The 27,855-nt window shown below is 46.0% G+C and overlaps 1 protein-coding gene across 3 annotated transcripts; it reads right to left on the reverse strand.

The window, feature by feature from the left end:
* Nucleotides 1–27,855, reverse strand: Zfp28 (ZFP28 zinc finger protein). Of its 3 annotated transcripts, XM_075992566.1 has the most exons (14): nt 27,560–27,808; nt 26,916–27,007; nt 20,713–20,839; nt 20,482–20,577; nt 19,262–19,422; nt 17,442–17,556; nt 16,107–16,244; nt 13,970–15,618; nt 9,813–9,975; nt 8,425–8,506; nt 4,249–4,872; nt 3,920–4,053; nt 3,009–3,160; nt 1–2,229 (listed from the first exon to the last, which is right to left on the reverse strand). In XM_075992566.1, the coding sequence occupies exons 1-9, from the start codon at nt 27,765–27,767 to the stop codon at nt 9,934–9,936; spliced, it is 2,628 nt and encodes an 875-aa protein (XP_075848681.1). In that variant the 5' UTR covers nt 27,768–27,808; the 3' UTR covers nt 1–2,229; nt 3,009–3,160; nt 3,920–4,053; nt 4,249–4,872; nt 8,425–8,506; nt 9,813–9,933. The 3 variants fall into 3 exon arrangements, with proteins under 3 accessions (XP_075848681.1, XP_075848674.1, XP_075848691.1); XM_075992559.1 differs by lacking the exons at nt 1–2,229; nt 3,009–3,160; nt 3,920–4,053; ... (1 more) ...; nt 8,425–8,506; nt 9,813–9,975 and having other exon boundaries at nt 12,281–15,618; XM_075992576.1 differs by lacking the exons at nt 1–2,229; nt 3,009–3,160; nt 3,920–4,053; ... (2 more) ...; nt 9,813–9,975; nt 16,107–16,244 and having other exon boundaries at nt 12,281–15,618; nt 27,560–27,855.

Raw genomic sequence — 27,855 nt, forward strand, 5'->3', positions numbered from 1 at the left:
CTTAACCACTGAGCCATCTCTCCAGCCCCAAACTAGACTTTTTTAGTGGTGCCTTGTGCTCCCTTTTCACGTTTAATAGAGGAATAGAGTATATGATTAGAAGAAGCCGATATAAAATTGAACAGTATGTGAATCATATCTCAACAAAACACACATGTAAAACCAAAAAAAAATTTTTTTAATCCTACTTTGAAGTTTCTTTCTTCTTTCTTTTTGTTTATTGCTTGTTTGTTTTCGCTTTTCCAGACAGGGTTTCTCTGTATAGCCCTGGTTGTCTTGGAACTTGCTCTGCAGACCAGGCTGGCCTCAAACTAAGAGATCTGCCTCCTAAGAGATAGGATTAAAGGTGTGTGCCACCACTGCCTAGCTCTCCCACCAAGTTTCTAATCCCTGTGAGTGACAGAATTCTTACGATCTTGCGTAAGTACCAGTTCTCCATCAGACACTCATAACTATTCACACTAGGGCTATGGTAGCCTCATTGCATCCTTTGTTTCTGATGGCTACGGTTCCTCCCTTATCCTCTGCTTCCAAAGCCCATCTGGAGGATCACAGGTTGCCCACACCCGGCACTCCCAATAGTCACCTTTAGATAATTTATCTTTATGATACACAGTATTTATCACATAGTATTGATTTTTGTTTTCTTCCAATCAATCTGAAACTGTCCATTTTGTACCACATCTCTCCAGCACCTAAAACTCTACCTAATCCATTACTGAATGTTCATGATCAATGGAATGAGTATTGTATCATGAACAGTAAACTACAATCCTTACTATATAGACACAAATCTGCACACTGTCAGAATCAAACTGCTAACTGACACCTACACTGGGGTTATTGCACTATGGCTGAGCTTGCAGGTTTGACTGTATGTATGTATGTATGTATGTAATATGTGTGAGAAACACACTTACCCGACTACTTCCATGGGACACATCTAGCTTCCCTACTACTCACTCTTTTGGAAAAGGGTCTTTACCGTGTAGGCCAGACTGGCCTTCAATCCTCAAGCCTCCTAAATGTTGAGAATCCACCGATTCATATTTTATTTTGTTTTTTCGAGAAAGGGCTGTTCTATGTAACAGTTCTAGCTGTCCTGGCACTCACTCTGTAAACCAGGCTAGCCTCAAATTCACAGAGATCCACCTGCCTCTCCCTCCCAAGTACTTGGACTAAAGGTGTGCATGACTATGCCCAGCCAGATCATATTTTTCAATGTTAAAAAAAAACTGAGTTCTACAAAACTGCAGTGCTATTGTGTTCTTAGGTTATCAACCTCATGAAACAAGTTGGAACATTTCACTACAATTTTTTTTAATGCTCTGTAACAATTCAAATAGTGTAGAAACTGTCTGTGGTGGGTTTTTTTTGGTGGGGGGGTTGTTTGGGGGTTTTGAGACAAGATCTCTCAATATAGACCTGGCTGTCCTGGAACTTGATATAGACAAGGCTGGCCTCGAACCCACAGAGATCGAGCCACCTGTCTCTGCCTAGCAAATGCTGGGATTAAAGGTGTGTGCCACCACACACCCTTGAACCACACTTTCAGCTGGCTATATCCACTGAAGCTTTCTCACTTGTTTTTAATACTGCCCCTTGTGGTCCCACACACGGTTCTTTAAGATACAACTGACAAGAGTGCTAAGAAGCACTAAGAGGCACATGATGGTCAAGTTTCATAGCATCACAGAAACACAAATGGCATAGTTGTGTCTCACACTACAATGATATACTGTGGACTGGAAACTACAGGGCTTGGTGGCATGGGGGTGAGAAAGAAATGACTGAGGATGACTCTCCAGATGAGGACACTGATGATGAGCAAGACACATATTCTGCCCGCAGGCTTTTCTACGTTTACATTCAGAGTTTTTCTCTTTAGTACGAATCTCCGATGTTGAGAAAGATGTGCCCATTGGCTGAAGGCTTTATTACACTGCTTACATTGATAAGTTTTCTCCCCAGTATGAACTCTGGTGTTGAATAAAATGAGCATTCTGACTGAATGTCTTCCCACAACCAGCACATTCAAAGGGCTTTTCTCCTGGGTTTACTCTTTGATGCTGAAGAAGGTGGGCACTCTGGCTGAATGTCTTCCCACAACCAGCACATTCAAAGGGCTTTTCTCCTGGGTTTACTCTTTGATGCTGAAGAAGGTGGGCACTCTGGCTGAAGGCTCTCCACATTCAATACATTCACGGGGTTTCTCCCTGGGTGAATTCTCTGCGGAAGAGTAAGGCTTGATATTTTGTTCAATGTTTTCTCAGTCATTACATTTTACCTGTTTTTCTCCAAAGTCTTATTTATACTTTTTCATGAATTATTTTCTGTACCAAAAGTATATATTCTCTCTCCCATGGGAAAAAAAAAATCTGTATTAGATAAGATAATGAATGCATGTGGAAGTTTGTCCCAGACTGAGCAGTGATCTCTTTCCACAATAAAGATATCCATATGAGTGGCTGTCCCAAGCCTAAAATGTGTTTGCTGAATGATTCGATTCCAAGCAAGTCTTTACAGCTCCAGTTTTCCCCTAATGTGGAATATTCCAGAGCATAATTTGTAAGCCTTTCCACAATTACTGCCTAGGAAATTTTCTCTTTATAAATGTTCCAGTTATGTTGGGCAGTGGTGGCACATGCCTTTAATCCCAGCTCTTGGGAGACAGAGGCAGGCAGATCTCTGTGACTTCAAAGATAGCCTGGTCTACAAAATGAGTTTCAGGACAGCCAGAACACAGAGAAACCCTGTCTTGAAAAATAAATAAATACCCGATTTGGACATAATTCTTTAGTCACCCACATGTACTTCATATCTAAGAGATATTGATAAACATTTCCTTTAATACATGCTAGGAAGGAACTTTGCAAATCAAGAGCCCAGAAGAGGTTAAATCAGACGCCACCACCATCCAAGCACACCTGGAATAAGCCATCACTGGCCATAAGGTCAATATTATATACAGTTTTTTCTTTATACCAATACTTATGGGTGGAACTTACCTGCAACTTACATGCTGGGTGGTTTTGGTAAACTCTGTTATCAAACAACATGCGATATTCATCAACAATTATTTTGTAAACTCTCTTTTTCATTTTACTTAAAATATTTCAGTTTTGTGTATACGAGTGTTTTCTCTGTATGTGCCTGGTACCTGCAGAGGCCAGAAGAGTACATCAGAACTGGAGTTAGGGGTGGTTGTGAGGCCCCAAATGGGTGCTGAGAACCAGACTCAGGTCTTCTACAAGAACAGCAAGTCCTCTTGCCCACTGAGCTGTCTCTGACCACAGCTTGCTTTCTTACTACTTCCGACACATTTCAGTGTAAACAATAATGTTGAGGACGTTTTTCCTCAAAGGCTTTATGAACTGATTTGTGAATCTAGACTGTGGTCTATTCTCTTTGGAGAGGCACTCGACAAACAGCCTCCTGTATTGCTTTCAGCCCTGCTCACCCACACTTCCGCATTCTCCTAGGATACCACCCGTTCATCCAGACTTCACATTAGTGACGGAGCTGGGGAGAACAGAGTCATGTCATGCTACTTTGTATTCAGGGGGCGGGGATCATTGGGGATCAAAGTCAGGTCTAGTATCAGCTAACCCACACCCCAGACCTTCATGCGATTCTCTTGAGTCCTTTGTGTTTGTGGTTTTACATGTTTCCTCTCATTTGTCCTCAGTTTATATGTTTTCTTCCTTTTCTTAAAGACATACATCTTTAATTACATTAGATCTACAGTTCTCCAATTCATTTACTCCTACTTTGATCTCTAGAAACTCCAACGACTACAGACTATTCATAACTTATTTTGGCTTGGATTAGATGCTTACTTATTCTGCTTTTCTGTTGCTGTGATAAAACACTCCAACCCAGAGCAACTTGGGAGAGAAAAGGATTTATTTCTGCTTACACTTCCAGGTCACAGTCTATCCCAGAGGGAAATCGGGACAAGAATCCAAGCAGGAACGGAAGTAGAAACGATCGAAGAATCCTGCCTCCTGAGTCACCCCTGGCTCACGCTCAGCTAGCTTCCTTACCTGTCACCTGATCAGAGGGGCAGAAGTTAACAAAGACTTTGGTATGCACAGGAAACAAGGTAAATGTGGTAGGTTATGCCAGTAGAGAAGAAACTGCTATGACAGCCTGCACCAATCCGGGAGAGCATCTGAATTATCCCTCAGATGCCAAAGGAAGAGACTGCTGAGCCAACCACTCCAGCTCCAGTCATCCTGCACTCACCTGGACACCTCTCCGTCTGTCATCATGGCTCCTTCTCCGGCTCCAGGCATCCTACACTCACCTGGACACCGCTCCGTCTGTCATCATGGCTCCTTCTCGTGCTACAGTAATGGGATCTCATCTGATTTTAACATGAAAGCTGACAGTGAAGTTTGTAAGCAAGAGCTACAGTTGAATAAATCGGCAGTTCTCAACCCTCCTAATGCTGTAACACTTTAATGCAGTTCCTTGTGGCTTGGTGTCCCCCAACCACAAAATTATCTTCATTGCTACTTTATAACTGCAATTTTGCTACTGTTAAGAATCTTAATGTAAATATCTGTGTTTTCCGATGATCTTAGGCAACCCTTGCCTGTGAAGGCTCATTGGATACGCCCCAAAGAGGTCACATGACCCACAGGTTGAGAACCACCCATCTAAATGGTCTTGAAGAGGGATGGTGTTGGAAAACAATAAAGCAAGAGAAGACACTGAGTCACAGTGAACATTGGTGCTACCTTCCCCTACATCCAGGTTCCTGTAGGTGTCCCACAACGCCTTCCTGTGCAAACGCCTCTGGGCAAGACTCAATCATTCCCACTCACCTTGGCAGAAGTTTATGGCCACATCTGTGAGTCACTAGCCCTAAAATGACAAACAAAATCTGAGCTCAGGCTCCTGGGCTCATGTGACCCGAGGGTTCATTACAAGATAAACTAATGTGTGCAAGCAGCCAGGCTCTGGTGACACACACCTTTAATCCCAGCACTCAGGAGGCAGAGGCAGGAGGATCTCTGTGAGTTCGTGGCCATTCCAGTCAACAGAGTGAGTTCCAGGACAGCCAGGGCTACACAGCGAAACTCTGTCTCAAAAATCTAAAACATATATAAATCAATAAAAAGAATGTGTGCAAATAATTGCACCAATGGTCTGAATGACCTAGGTGAGATGCTCACTAGCCTTTGCTGCCTGGTTATGCTGTGCTTACTTTTCAAAATAGAAAAATACTCTGTTCCAGAAGCAGCTCAGGAATCCCAAGTCCTCTCAACACTTCCCCTCAGCAGAGTCCAACTGTGCTGCTCCCCCCCCAACACTTCCCCTCAGCAGAGTCCAACTGTGCTGCTCCCCCCCCCCAACACTTCCTCTCAGCAGAGTCCAACTGTGCTGCTCCCCCTCCAACACTTCCTCTCAGCAGAGTCCAACTGTGCTGCTCCCCCCCCCCAACACTTCCCCTCAGCAGAGTCCAACTGTGCTGCTCCCCCTCCAACACTTCCTCTCAGCAGAGTCCAACTGCCTGCCCCCCCCCAACACTTCCTCTCAGCAGAGTCCACCTCCAACACTTCCCCTCAGCAGAGTCCAACTGTGCTGCTCCCCCTCCAACACTTCCTCTCAGCAGAGTCTAACTGCCTGCCCCCCCTCCAACACTTCCTCTCAGCAGAGTCCAACTGTGCTGCTCCCCCTCCAACACTTCCCCTCAGCAGAGTCCAACTGTGCTGCTCCCCCCTCCAACACTTCCTCTCAGCAGAGTCCAACTGTGCTGCTCCCCCCTCCAACACTTCCCCTCAGCAGAGTCCACCTCCAACACTTCCCCTCAGCAGAGTCTAACTGTGCTGCTCCCCCCCCAACACTTCCTCTCAGCAGAGTCTAACTGTGCTGCTCCCCCTCCAACACTTCCTCTCAGCAGAGTCTAACTGTGCTGCTCCCCCCCCCAACACTTCCTCTCAGCAGAGTCCAACTGTGCTGCTCCCCCTCCAACACTTCCCCTCAGCAGAGTCTAACTGTGCTGCTCCCCCCCCCCAACACTTCCTCTCAGCAGAGTCCAACTGTGCTGCTCCCCCCCCCAACACTTCCTCTCAGCAGAGTCTAACTGTGCTGCTCCCCCCCCCAACACTTCCCCTCAGCAGAGTCCAACTGTGCTGCTCCCCCTCCAACACTTCCCCTCAGCAGAGTCTAACTGTGCTGCTCCCCCCCCCCCAACACTTCCTCTCAGCAGAGTCCAACTGTGCTGCTCCCCCTCCAACACTTCCTCTCAGCAGAGTCTAACTGCCTGCCCCCCCTCCAACACTTCCTCTCAGCAGAGTCCAACTGTGCTGCTCCCCCTCCAACACTTCCCCTCAGCAGAGTCTAACTGTGCTGCTCCCCCCCCAACACTTCCTCTCAGCAGAGTCTAACTGTGCTGCTCCCCCCCCCAACACTTCCCCTCAGCAGAGTCCAACTGTGCTGCTCCCCCTCCAACACTTCCCCTCAGCAGAGTCTAACTGTGCTGCTCCCCCCCCCAACACTTCCTCTCAGCAGAGTCCAACTGTGCTGCTCCCCCTCCAACACTTCCTCTCAGCAGAGTCTAACTGCCTGCCCCCCCTCCAACACTTCCTCTCAGCAGAGTCCAACTGTGCTGCTCCCCCTCCAACACTTCCCCTCAGCAGAGTCTAACTGCCTGCCCCCCTCCAACACTTCCTCTCAGCAGAGTCTAACTGCCTGCCCCCTCCAACACTTCCTCTCAGCAGAGTCTAACTGCCTGCCCCCTCCAACACTTCCTCTCAGCAGAGTCTAACTGTCTGCCCCCCCTCCAACACTTCCTCTCAGCAGAGTCTAACTGCCTGCCCCCCCCAACACTTCCCCTCAGCAGAGTCTAACTGCCTGCCCCCCCCCCAACACTTTCTCTCAGCAGAGTCTAACTGTGCTGCTCCTCCCTTCACAAAGATCCTTCACCAAGGAAGCAAGGAGAGAAAATAAAATGAACTTTCTGGTGGTTTGAATGAAAAATGTCCTCCATCAGCTCAGCTATCAAACCCTTTATTACCTGCTGTTTTGGGAAGTTGTGGACACTTCAGGAAGTGGAGCCTTCTAAAGGAAGTACACCACTGGGATGTGGCTTTCAAGGGTGTAGCCTCATCCCATTTCCTGATCACTCTGTATCTTCCCTGTGTGTGGTTCAGAAAAGACATTTCAGTATCCTACTCTGGCCGCTTGATTCCATGCCTCCCCCACGATGATAGATGCTAATCCCTGGAACCATAAGCTAACCTAATCTCTTTCTTCCATAAGCTGCTTTTTGGTATTTTATCATAGCACAAGAAGAAACTAACGCAGATTTCATGCCAGGCTGTGTGAACTGTCCTGACCTTCACTCGTATAAAGGAAGGGACGTCATTTTAATTCACCTACAGCATCAGACGGTCAGTCAGAGGTCCTTCCCCACTGCATCGGGTGGTCAGTCAGCGGTCCTTCCCCACTGCATTGGGTGGTCAGTCAGCGGTCCTTCCCCACTGCATCGGGTGGTCAGTCAGCGGTCCTTCCCCACTGCATCAGACGGTCAGTCAGCGGTCCTTTCCCACTGCATCAGACGGTCAGTCAGCAGTCCTTCCCCACTGCATCGGGTGGTCAGTCAGCGGTCCTTCCCCACTGCTCTGCAGGAAGTTTTCTCTGTTCCTGGAGCACTTACCCTACTATGTAAGTGCTTTGTGCCTTTTCATGTTTCTAAGAGACTATCAACTCTCATAGGGCCCAGGCATGCACTGGTTCTCAAAGTTCCCTAAAAGATTATTCTTCTGCCTTCTGAGGCCCATAAAAGGACTGAACACAAAGAAGAGTGATGTAGGATTCCCCTCTGTATGCTGTGAATAGCATTGGTAAATAAAGAAACTGCCTTGGCCTGTTGATAGGACAGAACTTAGGTAGGCGGGGAAAACTAAACTGAATGCTGGGAGAAAGGAGGCAGAGTCAGGGAGAAGACATGGAGCCGTCCTCAGAGACAGACATGCTGAAACTTTGCCAGTAAGCCACTACCATGTGACGATACACAGATTAATGGAGATGGGTTTAATTAATATGTAAGAGTTAGCCAATAAGAAGCTAGAGCTAAGAGGCCAAGCAGTGATTTAATTAACACAGTTTCTGTGTGGTTATTTTGGGTCTGAGCTGCTGGGCGGCTGGGAAACAAACAAGCAGTCTTCTTACAACAGAAGAGGTTTAGATCCAGTCCTTTCTCAGATGAAAAAACAAACAAACAACTCTGAGGGGGACAATGCAATGGATTGTTGAGTCCACCCCCATGCTCCAAGCATCAGAAACAGAGGAAATAGGAAAAAATCCCCAAGCTTCAAGTCTTAGTAACTTTCAAAGGGAAATAAACACTGCCAAATCCTTAAGCACAAGACTTCACTTCAGAAAGGAGGGAGGGAACACTAACTCACTCACCACGGACATGGCTTTCACCAACTTGGTTCCTTCCTGAACCTTTCACTTCTTCCTGGTTCTTCATTTGTAGAAGGGCTTCACCCTGAAAGTATACAACTGACAGATGAGAAATAAGTCGTGTAGATCAAGCTGCAAAAAATACAACTCAGAAACACACCAACAACACAGAAAGAGAGAAAGACAAACAGTGAAATAGACATTCCAAGCAACTGAAACCAACTAACCAGGTGTTCTGCGGAAACCTAAGAACACAGCTACAACCAACCAATCCTGCATCACTTTCCCCAGCTAGACCAATTCATTAATAGGATATGTTGCATATTTAGTATTCTTTCTCTATTTTTTTTAAAATCTTATCTTAAATGTATGGGTGTTTTGCCTACATGTCTGTGTACCATATGGATACCTGGTCCATGGAGACCAGAAAATGACATTGGCTTCCCTGGGACTGGAGTTACAGACTGTTGTGAGCCATCATATGGGGGCTGATAATGGAAGTCAGGTCCTCTGGAAGAGCATCCAGTGTTCTTAACTGCTGATCCATCTCTCCAGTCCTTCTAATACTCTTTTAATCTCCCCAGCCTTTAAAAGAAAGTAGGGAGTAACCTCACCATTTTACATAGTAAAACTCTGGGAAGACTTTTTTACAAATCAAACAGCTGTAAAACAATGAGAAATACAGTCACCAAGTTAGTATGCTTGACCCCAGCAGTCTTTATTCAAGTAGACACCACACAATATACCTCCCTGAGAAACTAGTCAGGATGTAATGAGGTGAATTCCTGCAGAAGCCATTTCCCCAAGGGCTGTTACTTCCATACAACAAACAGCCCTTGCGGATTTCAGAGAATTGTCATGAGACCAGCTTGCAATTTGCTTTATGCCAAATGAGTTTTGATGAGGTCCCTTGTCAACTGCTCTGACGTGTTCCTTTAATTATGAAGGGGAGAGTAGCTGAATTAATCCTGATTTTCTTTTTTAAAATATGTATTTACTTCACTGTATGTGCATGTGTGTGTACCTGAGTGCATGTATGTGCACCACATGAATGCAGGAGCAGGTGAAAAACTAAATGCTGATGCCTTGAACAGCACGAGGGCACTCAGAAGTGTTCTTATTGCTGGTATTCACTCCCTGAATTCCGGGTAACACCGAGACCTAGATGGCAGAGTCTGGTTAAGTGACTCTGGGCAAGTCAAAGTCCCTTCCTGTACTCAGCTCCACACTGTAAACCCAAGTGGCCTTCCAAATCTTTAGACTGGAGTTTACCAGCACTGGAGACCACGACACCTTCCTATGGCACTTGGGACTTCAAATAACATCTTCCTCAAATCTCAAATTTCACTTTTTGTTTTTTTAGCCACACCCAAACCATCTCTCATTCTTACCTAAGTAGTGTCTGCTTCTAGAAAAGTCAAGCAAGAAATACTTCAGTTGCCTGGACACTGTGTATGGATTCTTGAGTTTGCCACCGAGACCACGTATTTAATAGTGAGTGAGGTCTTGCATTCATTCCAGTACGCACTGTGGTCCAGCACACGCCGCTGGGACCTGAAATCAAACAGGGAAATAAGTCCCACACATCGCCCCCCCCCGCCCCGCCCACCTCGCATCCTGTTTCACACTTCCCCAGAGTCTCCTCCTGATCAGTCCCACATTCCCACACTCACACACAACACGCGTGTCAGATCTACGGAGGCCAGATCACCCTCGCGCCGACCTGAACACCACGCCCAGCTGCCTTCTCAGATCAGGTCTAACTTCCACTCCAAACCCTGCAAGAATTCCACCTGAGACCCCGACAGGATTGAAGCATCACTGACTTCCGTTTTCTACCGGAGGTGGTTGTGCGGTGCTCCGCAATGGCAACTGGGATATGTAGTCCTCACCCAGCGAGTGTAGGATGAGATGTCCCAGGAGGCTGAAAAAGGAGCCTCCGCAGAAGGCCAGTTGGTCGCCACTCTCTGTTCCCTAATTGGTGTCTGCAGATTCAGAATACAATCCTCAGAAGCCTCTCAGCCTCGTGTCTGGATCCAGAAGTACAGACAGACTACTTATCACCCGCTCATAAGTGACTATCAGTTTGGGAAGATAAGTGGACAGGCCCAAAATGGGAGACCAAGCTTTAAAGCCAAGGAAGCTGCTGTGGCGTCTGCAGTAGAAGACAGCTGTAGGCAAGGGGTGAGATTTAGATTTAGGGACACAGATCAAAAGGCAGGAGAGAAACATTTGATTTTGTGATTTATGTACTTGGGATTTGAGTCTGTGTGACCGATTTCGTGCTTTAGTTATTGCTCCCTGACATAACCCACCTTCATCCCTGGTTTACCTTTCCCTGCAAGGCTGAATATTCCAAGACTTTTCAATACTCCACCCTGTTCAGGGCTTAATTTTCAGTGACAAGAGTGTTTGACACATAGTATCTGTGGGGCAGACAACCGAGACAGAGCTACGTGTAACAACCAGGTGTTCAGTATAATTAAAGCATACTCTTAAGAGGTTACTAGTCAGGCATGGTAGCACAGGGCTTTAATCCCAGCACTTGGGAGGCAGAAAGCAGGTGGATCTCTGCGAGTTTGAGGTCAGCCTGGTCTACAGAGTGAGAAGTCACTGCTACTATCCTCAATGCAAATTTGTTTAAATTCTTTTTTATTGTTGTTTTTTTTTTTTCAAGACAGGGTTTCTCTGTAGCTTTGGAGCCTGTCCTAGAACTAGCTCTTGTAGACCAGGCTGGCCTCGAATTCACAGTGATCTGCCTGCCTCTGCCTCCCGGGTGCTTGGATTAAAGGCGTCTGCCATCACCACCCCAACTTTGTTTAAAGTCTTAAAAGCACGCCTGGTGTTGCTCATTTTCTTGTTAATAGGCAAAGATGCTGGATGAGGCAATTTGGGCCTCTATTGGCAGCTATTGGACTCTCTCTCTTGCTGCCTGGCTACTTTAGGCAATAGGACTGTCTACCAAAACAGCCAAATGGACTACCTTTATGCAAACACATTGGTCTTGAACACTATGGCATGTCTTGAGTGTGCAACTATGACAGACGATTTCTCTGGCCCCTAAAGGTCCAGACACATCCAGGGCTGTTCCCAGCAGTCGTTATAAGGCTCAGTGAACTCTAGATCCCAGATTCTTAAAAACTGCGTAACTGAATGTAAATACTGAAAAGGTACAAACAACAAAAGGCTCCTGGATGCACAACCAAACATTCGGAATCTGACACACAGTGAAACTGAGGTCTCGTTGGTGGCAGTCTCATGCTGCAGCCTTGCTTCTGAACACGGGTACTTTGGTGGCAGTCTCATACTGCAGCCTTGCTTCTGAACACGGGTACTTTGGTGGCAGTCTCATGCTGCAGCCTTGCTTCTGAACACGGGTACTTTGGTGGCAGTCTCATGCTGCAGCCTTGCTTCTGAACACGGGTACTTTGCTCTGTGGATGCGGTCACACGATGCAGTGCCCGCAAACACTGTCTGAACCAGCTTGGCAGATTTGAGACTTGTATGTTAGGAACTGCAGTGCCCTCACTACAGGTACAAAGTATTCTGCTCATAATGGAACAATATAAAGTAAAATAAAAGGAGACATTAAATATCTTCCTCCTGTCGTTCCACAACATGTATTAAATTAGTGTATTGGGAATTTTTAAATTCCTGTTTTGAGTTGCTCCCTTGAGGATCCAGAGCTCTCTTCTGGCCTCTGTGGGTACACAAACACATGTGGCACACACACAAAAAAAAAACAAAAATCCAAGTACTTGGGAGGCAGGGCAGACAGATCTCTATGAATTCAAAGACAGCCTGGACTACATAGCAGACCCTGTCAAAAAAAAACCCTTAAAAGAATTTATATTCTTGCCTGAATGTTTCCTGAAGTTGTCAACATATCCTCATGGGACTCGTTTTGGAAAGATAATTCATAAACATTTTAGTGGTTTTTCTTAATATATATTTTATTGAGTTATATGTCATTTAATAATGTCATCTCTTCATAACTTGCTCTATAAGCTGCATTTTTAGAGCATCTGTTGCTTGTATTTGTAGTGTGCATGTGACAGCACTTGTGTGAAGGTGTGACGGTCTTGAGGACAACTCTCATGAGGGAGTTTTCTCCCTCCACCACATGAGTTCCAAGAATCAAACTCAGGTCATCAGGATTGGCAACAGCTACCTTAACCTGCGAAGCCCAATATTCTTGGGCTTGTGTTTGAGTCTTTGGTCGGGGTTTACTATTGCCATGAGGTTAGAAACTTATGTGCATTCTCCTCTATTTTCAACTTTAAATATTTATGGCTTAATGTGGCCATACAGTCTCCTGTGCAATTAATCAACTCTGCCACTGTTAAAAAGCAAAATAAAAAAGAGCCAAAGATTGTTGATAAACCAATGACCATGGCTGTGGCTCAATAAAACTCTACTTTGGCTCTCTGAGCCAGATAGCCTTCATTACACCACAACTTCCCCTCCGTAGAGACGGAAGCACCACCAACACTATGTAAGTGAACCTGTGACTGCATGCCAACACAGCTTCACCCAGACACTGTGAACCTGTGAATGTGTGGCTGCATGCCAACACAGCTTTACCCAGACACTGAAATCAAGTTTCTCACAGTCATCGGGCTGAAAACACTCCTCCGATGTTTAAAACCACTTTAAACACCTTTTCAAAAATTTAGATTACAGACCATAAAAAAATTATCAGTGAGCCTTCGTAAGTCAGTTTGCTGCCCCCTACTATAGATCAGTTTACCCGAGTGAATGCTTCATTGAACGTTTACCAAGAATGCATTCATAAACCAGTGACTTTAAACACATCAAATCCTTCAGAGTTTTTCCACTCTTAAGTAATTTGTTGGTAGTTTTAACTAAACACATATAAAACCTTGCACTTTTCCAGCTGTTTTGGTTCATTTGTTCGGGGGGCCTACATACTTATGTTACCTATCCTTTTACTGTCATGGGTATTACAGCAGAGCTCTCTCACGAAAGTTCTATTACCCTACTAGCTCAGCAGTATGGGATCAACTGTTCCGTTTTTATTTAGAGATAGGGGCTCACTGAGTTGCCCCAGCTGGCCTTGAATTCATGAACACTAAGATTACAGATGACCCCACCATACCCGTGGCTTAGAAACAAGCTTTCAAGGAAAAGAAGCAAGCCTCATCAACAACCCAGAGGACTCCCTTCCTGTTCTGAAACCGGGTTTCTACTGCACCATTTTTATCAGGGCTGACCACAATAAAATTTCCATTTTCAAAAATAAACTTTTAAAAGAGTCACGTTTATAATACTTGGTACGGGTCAGGCACTGTGCTAAGCACATCTTAAGCATTAACCAATGAATATAAGTTTTTGATGAGCACATTAATTACATTGAGACTCCAAAAATAACTCAACCCGACTGAAACATGAAGAACTGTCTTGTAATAGAGGGAACAAAGTGACAGGGAAATGATTGTTCAAAGCAGTGTAGTGGAAAGGCAATATTTTGAGATTATGAGGGTGAAAGTGAGGATGGATTCCAGACTAATTTGGGGAAGACATTCACCGGACTGGATGTGGAAGGCAAAGAAGGGTGAGCGGGTGACTCTCCAGAATGAATTCGCTGATGGTGAGCAAAATGTGCAGTCTGCCTGAAGGCCTTCCTGCCCTTCTTACGGTTATACGTTCTCTCTCCAGTGTGGACTCTCTTATGTTGGTTAAGGTGTCCGATTTGGATGAAGGTTTTCCTACATTCCTTACATTCATACGGTTTCTTCCCAGAATGAATTCTCTGATGTACACTAAGGGACTGGCGATGGCTAAAGGCTTTGCCACATGCACTACACTCGTAAGGTTTCTCTCCAGTGTGACATCTACGATGACAGATAAGGGATGACTTGGTCTTGAAGGCCTTCCCACATTCCACACACTCATAAGGCCTCTGGCCGGTGTGAAGCCTCTGGTGCTGAGTGCAGGAAGAGTTATCACCAAAGGCCTTCCCACATTCCAGACACTTATAGGGCTTCTCCCCGGTGTGAACCCTCTGATGCTGAATGAGGTGAGTCGTCTGGCTGAAGGCCTTGCCACACTCCTTACATTCATATGGTTTCTCTCCCGTATGAGTTTTCTGGTGTTGTGCAAGGTGAGCCTTCTGCGTAAACGCTTTACTACACACCTCGCATTCATAAGGCTTTTCTCCCGTGTGAATTCGCTGATGGGTGGCAAGCTGTGAGCTGATGCTGAAGGATTTCCCACATTGCCCACACTCGAAGGGCTTTTCCCCCGTATGGATCCTCAAATGACTAGCAAGGTGTATATTCTGCCTAAAAGCTTTCCCACATTCCTTGCACTTAAAGGGCTTTTCTCCAGAATGCACCCTTTGGTGCTGAGTGAGCGATGCATGATGGCTGAAGGCTTTCCTGCAAATGTCACACTCATATGGTTTTTCTCCAGTATGAATCCTTTGGTGCACAGTGAGGGATGAGCCATATCGAAAGGACTTGTGACACACGTCACATTCGTACGGTTTCTCTCCAGTGTGAATTCTCCTATGTTGATTAAGCCCTATGTGGTCACTGAAGGCTTTACCACAGTCGATGCAATCAAAGGGTTTCTCCCCGGTGTGATAGTATCTCCAGTGACGAACAAGGGAGGTGTTCTGTATAAAAGCTTTCCCACACTCGACGCACTCGTACGGCTTCTTGCCTGTGTGGCACCTCTGGTGCCGTGTGAAAGAGGAGCCATCGCTGAAAGCCTTCCCACACTCTTCGCATTTGTAGGGTTTCTCTCCAGTATGAATTCTCTGGTGCACTGTAAGGGATGAGCTCTGGGTGAAAGTTTTCTTACACTCATTACATTTGAAAAGCTTTCTTCCTGCATAGATTCCTGGTTCCTTTACGACCACTGAATTTTGGGGAAAACTTTTACCTGAATCACAATTATGACTTTTCTCTTCTGAAATGTTCAAATGAAACCATCTTCCAGATTTGATATACGCATGATCTCTCCCTTCTGAGAAGGCTTCGTTCCGAGTAACTGTCTCTTGCTCAAACGATATGTCTTGACCATTCCTTTCAAACACACACTCAGAATCCCAATCTTCTCTGAAGGTGGAACACTGAAGTTTAGTGCTGGAAGGTCTGTCTGTTAATCCTTCAGCATCCGAAGGATGTTGCTTTGGAAACAGATCCTGGGCCTCACATACAAACTGCTGGCCTAAAATAGATCCAAAAAAAAATGTTCTCTCCTTTAATGTCCTTGTTTCTCTGCAATACCTGAGTCAAAAATGTCAGTTACTTCATGCAAGTTATCCACATCTTATCTTATATAAGATACCTTATCTTCTCCATTAGAGGGATTCTTCAATAGTTCACACATGCACACACACAGGCATAGAGAGGCATGTGCACACGCAAACACACACACACAGGCTTAGAGAGGCGTGTGCACACGCAAGCACACACACACACACACACAAGCTTTCCCCTTCTCCAGTCATCTACTAATGCCCAGCTGATAGGCAAAAGAAACAAAAAGCCATTTAACCTTTAAAGATGCCCAAGAAACTGAAAGTCTGACAAGCAGCCAAGTGGGTGAGAATAAAAAAAAAAAAACTACAGGGAAATGTGATGTGGGAGTCCCCTCTGTATGCTGTGAGTGTGTTCTGTTGCCATTTGGTAATGAATAAAGGTGCTTTGGCCTACCAGCAGGGCAGAGCACAGCAGGGCGGGAATTCCAAGCAGAGATAGAGGTGGAGTTAGGCAGAGTTAGGGAGATGCCATGTAGCCACCAAAGGAGAAAGATGTGAGCCGCCAGCCAGAACCTTGCTGTTAGGTCACAACCTTGTGGTGATGCACAGATTAATAGAGGTGAGTTAATTTAAGATGTAAGAGTTAGCTAAGAGTATGCATAAGCTGATAGGCCAAGCAGTGTTGTAATTAATAAACCTTCTGTGTGATTATTTCGGGCCTGGGTGGCTGGGAAAAAAACAAGCAGTCTCCACCAACAGAAATGAGCTGTTAAAAGAAGACACAAAGAAAGGAGTCATTCTGAAATCTAAGATTGTGATATTTCTCTTTAGACTCGTCAGACTTGACAGTTTCCAGTGTGTGGTGGTGAGTATTTGTATCCTATCCAGAGCAACAGTGACGTCACCATACCATCTCCACACTCGCCTGAGAACAAGCCTGGTGCCAGCTCTCTTTGCACCACAGAGGGCATCTTCTCTTGCCCTAGCAAAGAGACAAAATCTGCTCTGGAAACACAGTATCCTAAAGGAGTAAATGAGACAGTATGTGCTCATAATCTTGTCACCCTGAAATTGAGTAAGCCATTTCCTGACTCTGACAGAAAAGAACTATTACTATAGTATAAACAGAGGCAGAGTTTTCCTGTCCCAAGAGCCCGGTCCCAAATAAACACACAAAAGCTTTTATTAATTACGGAATACTCAGCCAATAGTTCAGGCTTATTACTAACCAGCTCTTACATTTAAAATAAACCCATTTGTTAACCTATGTATTGCCACGATAACCATGGCTCGTGGCTTTACTTGTCCTCTTAGATGCTCACTGGCTTCTCCTTCTCCCCACCCTTCTTCATCCCAGTCCTCAACATCCTGCTTTGCTATGGACCAATCAGCTTTATTATTAACCCATAAGAATAAGACATATTCACAGCACATAGAAGGATTATCCCACAGCACTGCAGGAACAGTTAGAAAGTGTGTGTGTGTGTGTGTGTGTGTGTGTGTGTGTGTGTGTGAGAGAGAGAGAGAGAGAGAGAGAGAGAGAGAGAGAGAGAGAGAGAGAGATCTATACAGACAGCACTTCTCCAGTAGGGGACTGAGTTTGGTTCCCAGTGTTCATATCAGGCAGTGTACAATCACCTCTAACTCCAGCTCCAGGGAGTCTAATGCCCTTTTCTGACCTCCATAAGCAGGTTCTCACACACACTTTAAAGTATATATTAAAGAAACAAAAAATGAAAAGCAAGGGCTCCTGAAGATAGATTCAGATCTGAAAGGGAGAAGGTCTTACCTAAGGACCCCAGGTCATCACAGTTCTCCCATGTCATATTCCTGCAGAAACTCTTCGGAGCTGATGCAAGCTGTGGAGAGCCGTCTCTAGCCATATCTGTGATGGTCTTCAAGCCCTGAAAAGATACAAACACATTCATGAACCTGGATGGCCAGAGTAGAGTGGAATGTGTCCACACACTGTAAACAGCACACTCCGGACCATATGTATCAGCTGAATTCTGAGCAATAGAGGTTTATTGTGAATTGACTTTGTGTGTGTGTGTGTGCGCACGCGCGTGCTTGCATGTGCTCAAGTGCACAGTTGAGGTATTGAGAAATGAAGATGTCATAGAGTGAGGTCCTCTGAGAAAAACAGCTGCCATCTTCATCGATCAGCCACGCCTCCTAACAACAGACCAGCAAGAGTAGCCTGTTTGTTGATGACACTCTCTTAGAGAAGGTGAGAGTCACAGGACCCTCACCTGAGATCCCAGCCACTTTCTCCCAGACATCGGATTGCAGTTCTGCCCTAACGGGGGGAGGGGGGGTTCTATCTATGACACTATGAAGAAGCCACTGTTCGTGACGGGTGAAGACTTTCCAGAGCAGCCACTTTGCAGTCACCCACTCTCCTCCCAGCATTTCCTGACCTAAGCTCTGGAAATGACCCCAATACATACATTAGTTCTGGATGAACTCTGGTGAAACTGTATTTGGTGTGCTGGCTAGTTTTATGTTAAGTTGATACAGAACAGAGAACTTCAGTTAAGGAAATCTGCCCACCAGACTGGCCTATAGGCAATCCTGCAGGGTATTTTCTTAGTGACTGATATGGGAAGGCCCTGCCCACTGTGAGTGGTGCCACCTCTGCACCTATGGTCCAAGATATCAAAGGACAGGCTGAAAAAGCCACGGGAAGAAAGCATCCTACATGGCCTCTGTATCACTTCCAGCTTAAGTTTCTGTCCTGACTTCCCTAGATGATGGGCCATAAGACATACTATGAAATAAACCCTTTCCTCCCCAAGCTCCTTTTGGTCATGGTGTTTTATCACAGCAATACAATCTGAGACATTTGGTCATCAGGACATTGTGAGGAGTGTAGTGGCAGTTCATTTGTATTTTAATGAAGCTTGCCTGGGGATCAGGAAAGTAAAACAGCCACACTGGTCAGCCCTACAGACCAGGCAACAGGCACACACCTTTAATCCCAGCAGCCACACTAGCTTGCAACAGAAACCAGGCGGTAGTGGTGCATGCCTTTATACCCAAAACTAGAGAGGATTATAAAATGGAAGGAGACAGCTCTCAACCACAGGCTCATTCTGAGATTCCTGGAGGCAGGATTGCCATTTTGGACCAAGGTCGAGGTAATAGCCAGGGGCGGCTGTTTTGCTTTTTCAATCTTCAGGTTGAACCCTAATATCTCTCTCTGTCTCTCTCTCTGTCTCTCTCTCTCTCTCTCTCTCTCTCTCTCTCTCTGAGTTTTTATTAATCGTGCTTCAGAGGAAAGTGGATATTCTCATCTTCCAAGGGAGGAATTCTCCCAGCAGAGGGAACAGGAGGAACTACTGAGACCATGCTCAGAGTTCTCAGACACTTGCTCTACATCAAACTTCTGTCACCTGAAGAACATGTTTGTGACTCAACCCCCTCCATCTATCTGTACACACACACACACACACACACACACACACACACACACACAGTGTTTTACCATATGTTTTAATATAATATAACTCTTTCCTCAATCCATCCACAGGAAATAGTGTATGCAATGGGAATTTCTCCACTGCCCAAGGAATCATAAAGAGCTGCCTGAAGGTTACCCCTGCTTACCCTTGGTGTCTGGAACACAGTATCTTCACCCCAGTTTTCTCCTAACACAGAGCACTTGGGTCTGCGGGGCAGGGGCTGGTTTCTCCATACTGCCTGGGATAACTTTTCTTCACTTAAGACCTCTGGAGGGAACTCCTTTGTCTCCTGCAAAGCCATTAAGTCTAAAAGGACATGAACAAAGCAAACAGCTCTTACTATGTGCTGCATGGTGGGGGGAGGGTACATATGTGATACACAGATATACATGCAGGCAAAATACCCAGACACACAAAATCATTTTTTAAAATAAAAAAATACAGGAAACGGAGCTAGAGAGACAGCTCAGCTGTTAAGTGCACTTGCTACTCTTCCAGAGGACCGGGGTTCAATTCCCAACACCTGAATGGTGGCTCACAACTGTAACTCCAGTTCCAGGAGAGCTACTGTCCTCTTTGCAGGCACCAGTCATGCATGTGTACAGTACGCAGACATATGCACAGGCAAAACAGCCACATACACAAAGTTATTAAAAAAAAAAGACAGAGTGACAGAGGAAGACCTGTGGCCTCTGGCCTACATATAAACACACATACACACAGGTGTGTTCACCTAAACAAACATATATGTACACACATAAACACATACATACATATATTTTAAAAAGATGAGTCCATAAGACTGAAAGGCAAAGGAGGGATGTAGAGAAAAGTAACTTGTCTGTAAGGGGATGTGGCTATGCTGGAGAGCAGAGAGGGAGCATTAAGACGGCAAAGCCCAAGCTGACAAGGTGATGTGGGAAGGTCATTTGTCAATATGTTGTTTCATTGGTTAATCAATAAAGAAAACCGCTTGGCCTGATAGGTCAGAAGATAGGTAGGTGGGGAAGACAGAACAGAATACTGGGAGGAAGAAGGCAGTGAGGTAAGACGCCTCAGACAGACGCAATGAAGCTCTGGCCCAAGATGGACACAGGTCAGACATGCTCAATCTTTCCAGGTAAGACACCACCTCGTGGTGCTACACAGATTATTAAATATGGGTTAAGCAAGATATGAGAGTTAGCCAAGAAGAGGCTAGATATAATGGACCAGGCAGTGTTTATATGAATACAGTTTATGTGTTGTTATTTCGGGTGTAAAGCTGGCTGTGCGGGGAGCCAGGTGGGTACTACAATGAGGCCGCAGTGTCTGCTGGTGAGATTGTGAGTCTGCAGCCCCACTGCCCCACGTCCTCATACTCACCTGGGCAATGGCCTCTTGTCGTCTTTCTTTTCATCATCCAGGGATCTTTCCCTTGCTCCAACAAGGTGATCATATCTGGCTTCGAAGCACAAAGCCCTAGGTCCATAGAAAAACAGAAGAAAGAAAAACATGATGTGGTCATGCTGGGGTCTGTCTCGACTTGGAATGACAGGACAGAAGAGGGTGCTACAGGGACCAGGGGAGGCAGGGGCAGGAGTGGGGACCCCTTACCCACTGACACCAGGTTCCTGTAGTTGTCCAGCATCACCTTCCAATATAGACTCCTCTGCTCGGAGCTGAGCCATTCCCACTCCTCCTGGGAGAAAACAACAGCCACGTCCCCAAATGTGACCAAGCCCTGAAATGACAAAAATGCATTGTTTCTGAGCCAGCTCCGATGAACACTGGTGAGCAGAGGGCTTTCAGATGAACAACGACCTCCCACCCTGTGCTCAAGCCCTCACCCCAGGCCTTCAGGATGGAGACACACTTGCAGGCCATCTCAATCAGGGTTTCCATTGCTGTGGCGAAACACCATGACCAAAAGCAAGTCATGGAGGAAAGGGTTTATTTGGCTTGCACTTCCACAGAGTTGTTCATCACTGAAGGAAGTCGGGACAGGAAATCAAACTGGGCAGGAACGGGGCAGGCGCTGACGCAGAGGCCATGGTGGAGTGCCACTTACTGGCTTATTCCTCACAGCTTGCTCAGTTTGTTTTCTTATAGAACCAGGACCACCAGCCAGGAGTGGCCACACCCATAATGAACTGCGCCCTCCCTAGTATCATTAAGAAAGTGTCCTGTAGGCCTGTCTACGGCTCTATCTTATCACAACATTTATTGAGGTTCCCTCTTCTCAAGTTGACATGAAACCAGCCAGCAAAGGCATGCACTCACAGAAAATGTCAGAATTTTCTGACACTATATACTGAAAGCCAAGCTGTCCTGAGGACTGCAGGTTCTTCGAGCCTTTCTCAAACCTGTGATACACGTGTGGCTTGGAACAGCACAAAGACCAGGAAAGAAACCAGGAGAAGACCCTCAAAAGATCCAAACAGCCGATCTCCCAGCTGGGGCCTAAGGCCTGCTATTGCCTATCATTTTCACTGGATGTTCAGAAACACTAAAACATGATCTACCTCTTTCCAAAGAAAAAAAGAAATGAGTGTGTAATTACATCAGTTGGGAAGCAGAAACTGAAGGACTCCAAGCAAGTTTGAGGCTAGCATGGAATACACACACACATACACACACACAGAGATAGACAGAGACAGAGACAGAGATGTAGCCTATTGGCCATGGTAGCACACGCTCATATTCTAGCATTAGGAGATGGAGGCAGGAATATCAGGAATTCAAGGCCTAAATATCAAGTTCAAGGCCAGCCTGGACTATGTGGGACCATGTCTCAAAATATAAAATTTGGAATGGGATGGGAGAGGAGGAAGAGGGAAGAAAGGAGAGGAGTCACAATATAATGACATGGTAGCCACTGAGGAAATATTGTGCCCCAAAACACAAGTTGTAGAATAAGAACAACAAGGTAGTATCTTAGTTTCAGTTAGTGTTGTTGTGATGAAACCCCACGACCACAGCACCTTGAGGAGAAACAGGTTAATTTGACTTATGTATCGACATTGTAGTCCATCAGTGAAAGGAGTCACGATAGGGACTCAAACACGGCCGGATCCTGGAGGCAGGAGCTGCTGAGGAAGCCATTGACGGATGCTGCTTACTGGCGAGTTCGGCCCAACTTCTTAAAGAACCCAGGAACAGAAGCCCAGGGATGGCACCACCCACAATGGGCTTGGCCCTCACCCATCCATCCCTGATTAAGAAAATGTCTTACAGAGGCATTTTCTTCACTGAGGCTCCCTCCTCTCACATGACTTTAGCCTATGTCAGGTTGACAGGAAACTATCCAGCACAGATGGTGTGACGCACACACCACAGAGTTACCTTGTTTTTACTAGGCCCACATGTACAGGGAGAAATGTACCATAAACGTAGGAAAGGAGAGACCCTAAAACAGTGACGGAGATTCCTCTAAGACGAGGATCCTAGCTGGAAGTAATGGTTGGGATTTTAGATTTGGACTTTTTAGATTGTGGACTAAAAGATGTCTCAGTGGGCGAGGGTTCTTGCTGCCAGGCCTGACAATTTGAGTTTGATCTCTGGAATCCGCATGGTGGAAGGGGAGAACCTGCGAGTTGTCCTCTGACTGCCACACTGCACTGTGATACCACACCACACACATACACAACATATACACACACACACACATACACAACATACACACACATACACACACATACACAACATACACACACACATACACACACCTCTGGAGATCCTCCCTCAAAACAAGAGGGGGGGTGGGGGGATGAATAAAGCAATCTTCTCAGCCTCCAATTTGAGTATCTCTCACTGTACCAAACCTAAGTCCTCATTCAACCAATCACAAACGGGAACAACACCTGAGCTCTTCCGCTGGGAGGCCTGTGTGCTAGAAAGCTAGTTCCCACAGGCCAGAGTCTGTGAATAGATCATCATAACTTTAGCCTGCTGCCCAACTCTGAAGGCATTTTAACACCATCATGGAAGGACAAGACAAAATGGTTGATAAGTGGTTGTGTGTGTGTGTGCGCGCGCGCGTGTGTGTAGGCCAGGGGGCAATGCTGTGTATCTCTTCCTCAATCAAGTTCTACAAAAAAAAAAAAAAAAAAAAAAACTGGGTAAATGGGTGTTGGAGTGAACTCAGGCCCTCATGCTTGCCCAGCAAACCCATCTCCGCAGCCCCAGTGTCATTAACCCCTGCCAGGGAACTCCCCTGAGCTGGAGGCTGAAGGACCACGTGCAGTACACGTCACCTGACAACACCGGGAGAGCTGAGGACGCTCTGGGAGCTAGAGCAAAACATGAGCAAGCATGGCTGCCTGAGCCAGTCAGCCTAAAACAAACGGCGCTCTACTTCCCACCTACATCCTGCCACAGAGAGCAGAACTGACAGCTTTTCGACAGGCATTTTCATCTCGCTAGAAAGATCAACACTAGTCTCCTGAGTTGACCAGAAGCTAAATACCTCTAATTGTCCAAACTCAGCAGGATTCGGCAGTAGAAAGCTTCGAGTAGACTAATATCCAAATATTTCAATACAAACACAGTATTTCAAATAGTGTTCAAAGACAGAATTAGTAGACAGCAGCTAATACAAAGACACAGGTCTAAGTCCTGATAATAAGTGAATGTCCAGTGCTCAGTCCTACACCCCAAAGGCTAGGGAAGAAGGGGTGGGAAGAATGTAACAGCCGGAAGACGGGGAGGAGTGCTAATGACATGAAACGCTGTACAATGTGAATATGTATTACTCTCATTGGCTAATGATAAAGAGCTGACTTGTCGATAGCTAGGCAGGATTTCTCAGGGCACTGAAATGTTGGGAAGAAGAAGAGTCTCAGGAGCTGTGAGGAGATGTAGAAACAAGCAAGATAAATGTGCCATGCTAAAAGAGGTACTGCCATGAGGCGGAGCATAGATAAGAAATATGTGTTGATTTAAAATGTAAAAGTTAGCTAGTAACAAGCCTGAGCTATCAGGCGAGCACTCATAATTAAGAGTAAGTCTGTGTGGTTATTTGGGAACTGGAGGGTGGGACAGAAGAGTCCACCTACAATGCTACTTCCTGGATATGACAAGGCTGCTCCACTCAGGAACTGCTCAGCTGTGGTCACCTGCACAAGATCAAACCAACAAGGACAGGCAGCACCCCAGCAGCCGGCACCAATTCAATGCACAACTCACAGAAAAAGGAAATGATGTAAAGAGGGGGATTACGGATGAGGGGGCGGGAGGAAGGATTCATGGTGCCTACGGTCAAGATACACTGTTAACACACACAAAACTGACAAAGAGTAAGTAAAAGGTACCCTCTGCTAAAAGGGGAAAGGCGGCAAAGCAGATGCGGTTCTCAGACCTTGCTGACTGCTGCTCCAGGAACATTTACATTCTCACACAACCTCCCACAGGCTTTTACAGGGTCGAGTCCCAGAGCTCCAACTTCAAGATTCTGGATACTCAGTCTTGTACTCATTTTCCCCCAAAGTTTCAAATACTTTTCATATATGCTTTACTAAACAAACCAAGTCATCTTTCTCTAAATTTTTTAATCTGTATGTTTTTAGAAATTTTTGAATTCAAGGAAATGATGCCTATTTTTCGGAATATGAACCCACACTGTGTATACAGCAGTGCAGCTTGCGTTGGTGGCACCACAACAGAATGCTTTTATAGGTTTTTTGGTTTCAGTTTGGTTTTGGTTTTTCCAGATAGGGTTTCTCTGTGTAGCCCTGGCTGAAACCCACCTGCCTCTGCCTTCAGAGTGTTGGGACTAAAAGAAGTGCACCACATCGATTTTAGTTTTTAAACAGAAATAAAAAAGAGGGGAAGTCTTCAGATTACAAAACTCCTTCCCGAAAACAATTTTTAAAAAAATCACTTTTTCTAAGTGTCCCATGTTGTGTCTAGCCATGACTGATTCCGACTACACTCAGGTCTACTTCCCCCAGCATCTGTTACTACCTTGTCACCATCAAGAAGACTGGAATTTGGTGACTCCCAAAGGAAAGAAAAGCAGTAAGATGTTTTCTTAAAACTGGAAATAACTAGTTTTGACTTTCCTTTTCCTTTTTGAAACAAAATCTTGCCCTAGTGACTTGGCTTATCTCAAACTCCTGGGCTCAAAATGCTACTGGGACTACATACAGCATCATACTGAGTACCTGAAATAACAGAGCAGCCACACCCCGGCTCCCTCCATCCCCCCTTTCTATTCTTTCTCTTCCCCCCCGCTACCTCTCCCTCTCTCTCTCCCTCTCTCCCATGTGTGTAAGGGTATGATCATGAACAAGAAAGCAAATTTCCAGGAAGAAAGAGAATGAAAGTGAAGGGCAGATGTCAGAGATAAGGAGGAGCCACTTCTCAGACTTCTTCTTAATCACTTTAGGGATGGGGTCCGTCTTCAAGGACACCTTGGAAAGTTTTGAGAAGACAGCTGACGTGGCAAGGGCTGACCTGCAGAGAACTCTTCAGAAGAGAAAGGAGTAGAAGCAGAGGTCATAGAAGCACAGAGGCAGGAGGCCTAGAGTGAGATAAGGATGAAGGGCTGGTGTTGTGGTGACACTTTTAATCCCAGGATTCAGGAGGCAGTGACAAGCAGATCTCCATGAGTTCAAGGTTGTACACAGCAAGCTACTGGTTAGCCAAGGATACATAGTGAGACCCTGTCTCAAAATCAAAGGAAAAGAGAAAGGGGTCCCAGACCCAACGTAGGAAAACTGGACTCTTGCATGCTTCCTTGACTTTCTGTCAACAGGTTGTGAGTTCCTAGAGATCAAGAAAAGCTTTTTTATCCCTAAAAAAGTGATTATATTTATTTGTATGTGGGTGTACACAAGCATGCATGTGAATGCCATAAGACAGCTTTCAGGAATCAGTTTTCTCCTTCCTCCCTGAGATCAAACTCAGGTTGTCCAGAGTGGCAGCAAGTAGCTTTACTCACTAAGCCATTTCACCAGCTCAGTAAAAAACTCGTGTGTGTGTGTGTGTGTGTGCGCGCGCGCGCGTGTGTGTGTGTGTGTGTGTGTGAGAGAGAGAGAGAGAGAGAGAGAGAGCGCGCGCACAGCATGCTCAGCAGCTCCTTTTACTGCTCTGAGACAGTTTCTCACTAAATTAGAAGAAGTTCACCTTTTTGGCTAGGCTGATGGGCCAGAGAGCTCTAGAATGTATGTTCCTCTGCCTGGAAACGCTGAGGTCTACAGGAACACACTTGCCTTCTTACATAGGTACTAGGGATTCAGACTCAGGTCCTCATACTTACAGAGCAAGTGTTCTTCCCACTGAGCCCTTGTCTCAAACCCTAAAGGGAACTTAGCCATAATATATTTCTCCTATGTTGAAGACATCAAAGAAAACAGGTAGAAAGATTGCTGCATTCCTGAACATAAGAACCCTTCTGAGGCAGGGCTTGGTGGTGCACACCTTTAATCCCTCTACTCAGGAGGCAGAGGCAGGAGGATCTCTGTGAGTTCACAGCCAGGCTGGTCTACAGAGACACTCAGGGCTGTGTAGATAATCCTTGTCCAAAAAAGTCCTTCTGAGACAAGTGGAACAAAGAAAAGGGATACGTCATTTTTTTCAACCAAAAAAGAACTGTTGAGATGAAAAGGGAGGCAGAGGAAGAGCCCTGATCAGTCTGAAGCTATCCCTGTAGCTCTGATCAGTCTGAAGCTATCCCTGTAGCCCATCGCTCACCAGAATATGAGGAAACAGCACCCAGAACAGGTCTCTTAAACTGAAAACTTTTCAGAGAAAATAAACATCATTAAGTGGTGAAAAAGCAAGACTATTTCAGGAAGCAGGGAGAAAACGTGACTCACCTGAGACTGGGCTTTAAGTTTAGTCCCCGTAGGGGTAGCTTCCTGTTTGCGGTTACTCTCCTGGAGGAAGTTGGTATCTCTGGAAAGCAGAGCTGGGGAAAGGAAGGGCTAGATACCAAGTCTACACAAGACTACACCGTACACAAGCAGGGTAGAACCATTTTGAAAAGAAGAGATGAGATCCCGCTATTTCCCTGTGCTGGAGTAGGCAAAAGATGGAATGGGGAGTGGGGCTGTCTCTTTTTTGAAAGTTTGTGTTTGTGTTGCTTGCGTGTATATAAGTGCACCATGTGTGTGCCTTGTACCCATGAAGTTCAGAAGAAGGAATTATAACCCCTGCCACTGGAGTTAGGGATGGTTGTGAGCCATCTCTCCAGCCACCCAGGGAGTTTCCTCTCTTGAAACATGGGCATGGAGACAAGTCTAAACTAAGGTGACCTGACGTCGTCAACGTCCCCGCTACACTTCTACTTGACTGCTCTGGCTCAAAGTTGCGCTTTCAAGGGTTGATTCCCGTTTAACTTCGCACTCAGTCCAGAGACACCATCTCCAGCACCAAGGACTCAAACCTCTGGACCTTACCCTCCCTTCACACCCAGAATAGACTCATCTCTGTCCACTCAGGCTGGACACAAGTCACTCACCTCTGTGCGTAGGCCCCGAGGTCACTGCTCCGTGCCCGCCCTGGGAGGCCAGGCCATTCCTGGAGCGCGGCCTGCCCCGGGCGGGGCGCCCACGAGCGATTGAACTCCCCGCCACAGGACCTCCACCAGCCCTGGGCTTTGTGAAGAGGGCGCCGCGCCCCAGAGGGGGCCGGGGCTCGCATGGCCCCGCACTCGCCTCCCCACGCATGTCACACGAGGGTCGCCCGCTCTCCTGGCCAGGCCGCAGACGCCCTCTAAGGCCGCGCCTCACGGACACACCCCCGGCCACACCCGCA

This window comes from Microtus pennsylvanicus, chromosome 1 (genome assembly GCF_037038515.1).
Source record: "Microtus pennsylvanicus isolate mMicPen1 chromosome 1, mMicPen1.hap1, whole genome shotgun sequence".
Taxonomy (NCBI): Eukaryota; Metazoa; Chordata; class Mammalia; order Rodentia; family Cricetidae; genus Microtus; species Microtus pennsylvanicus.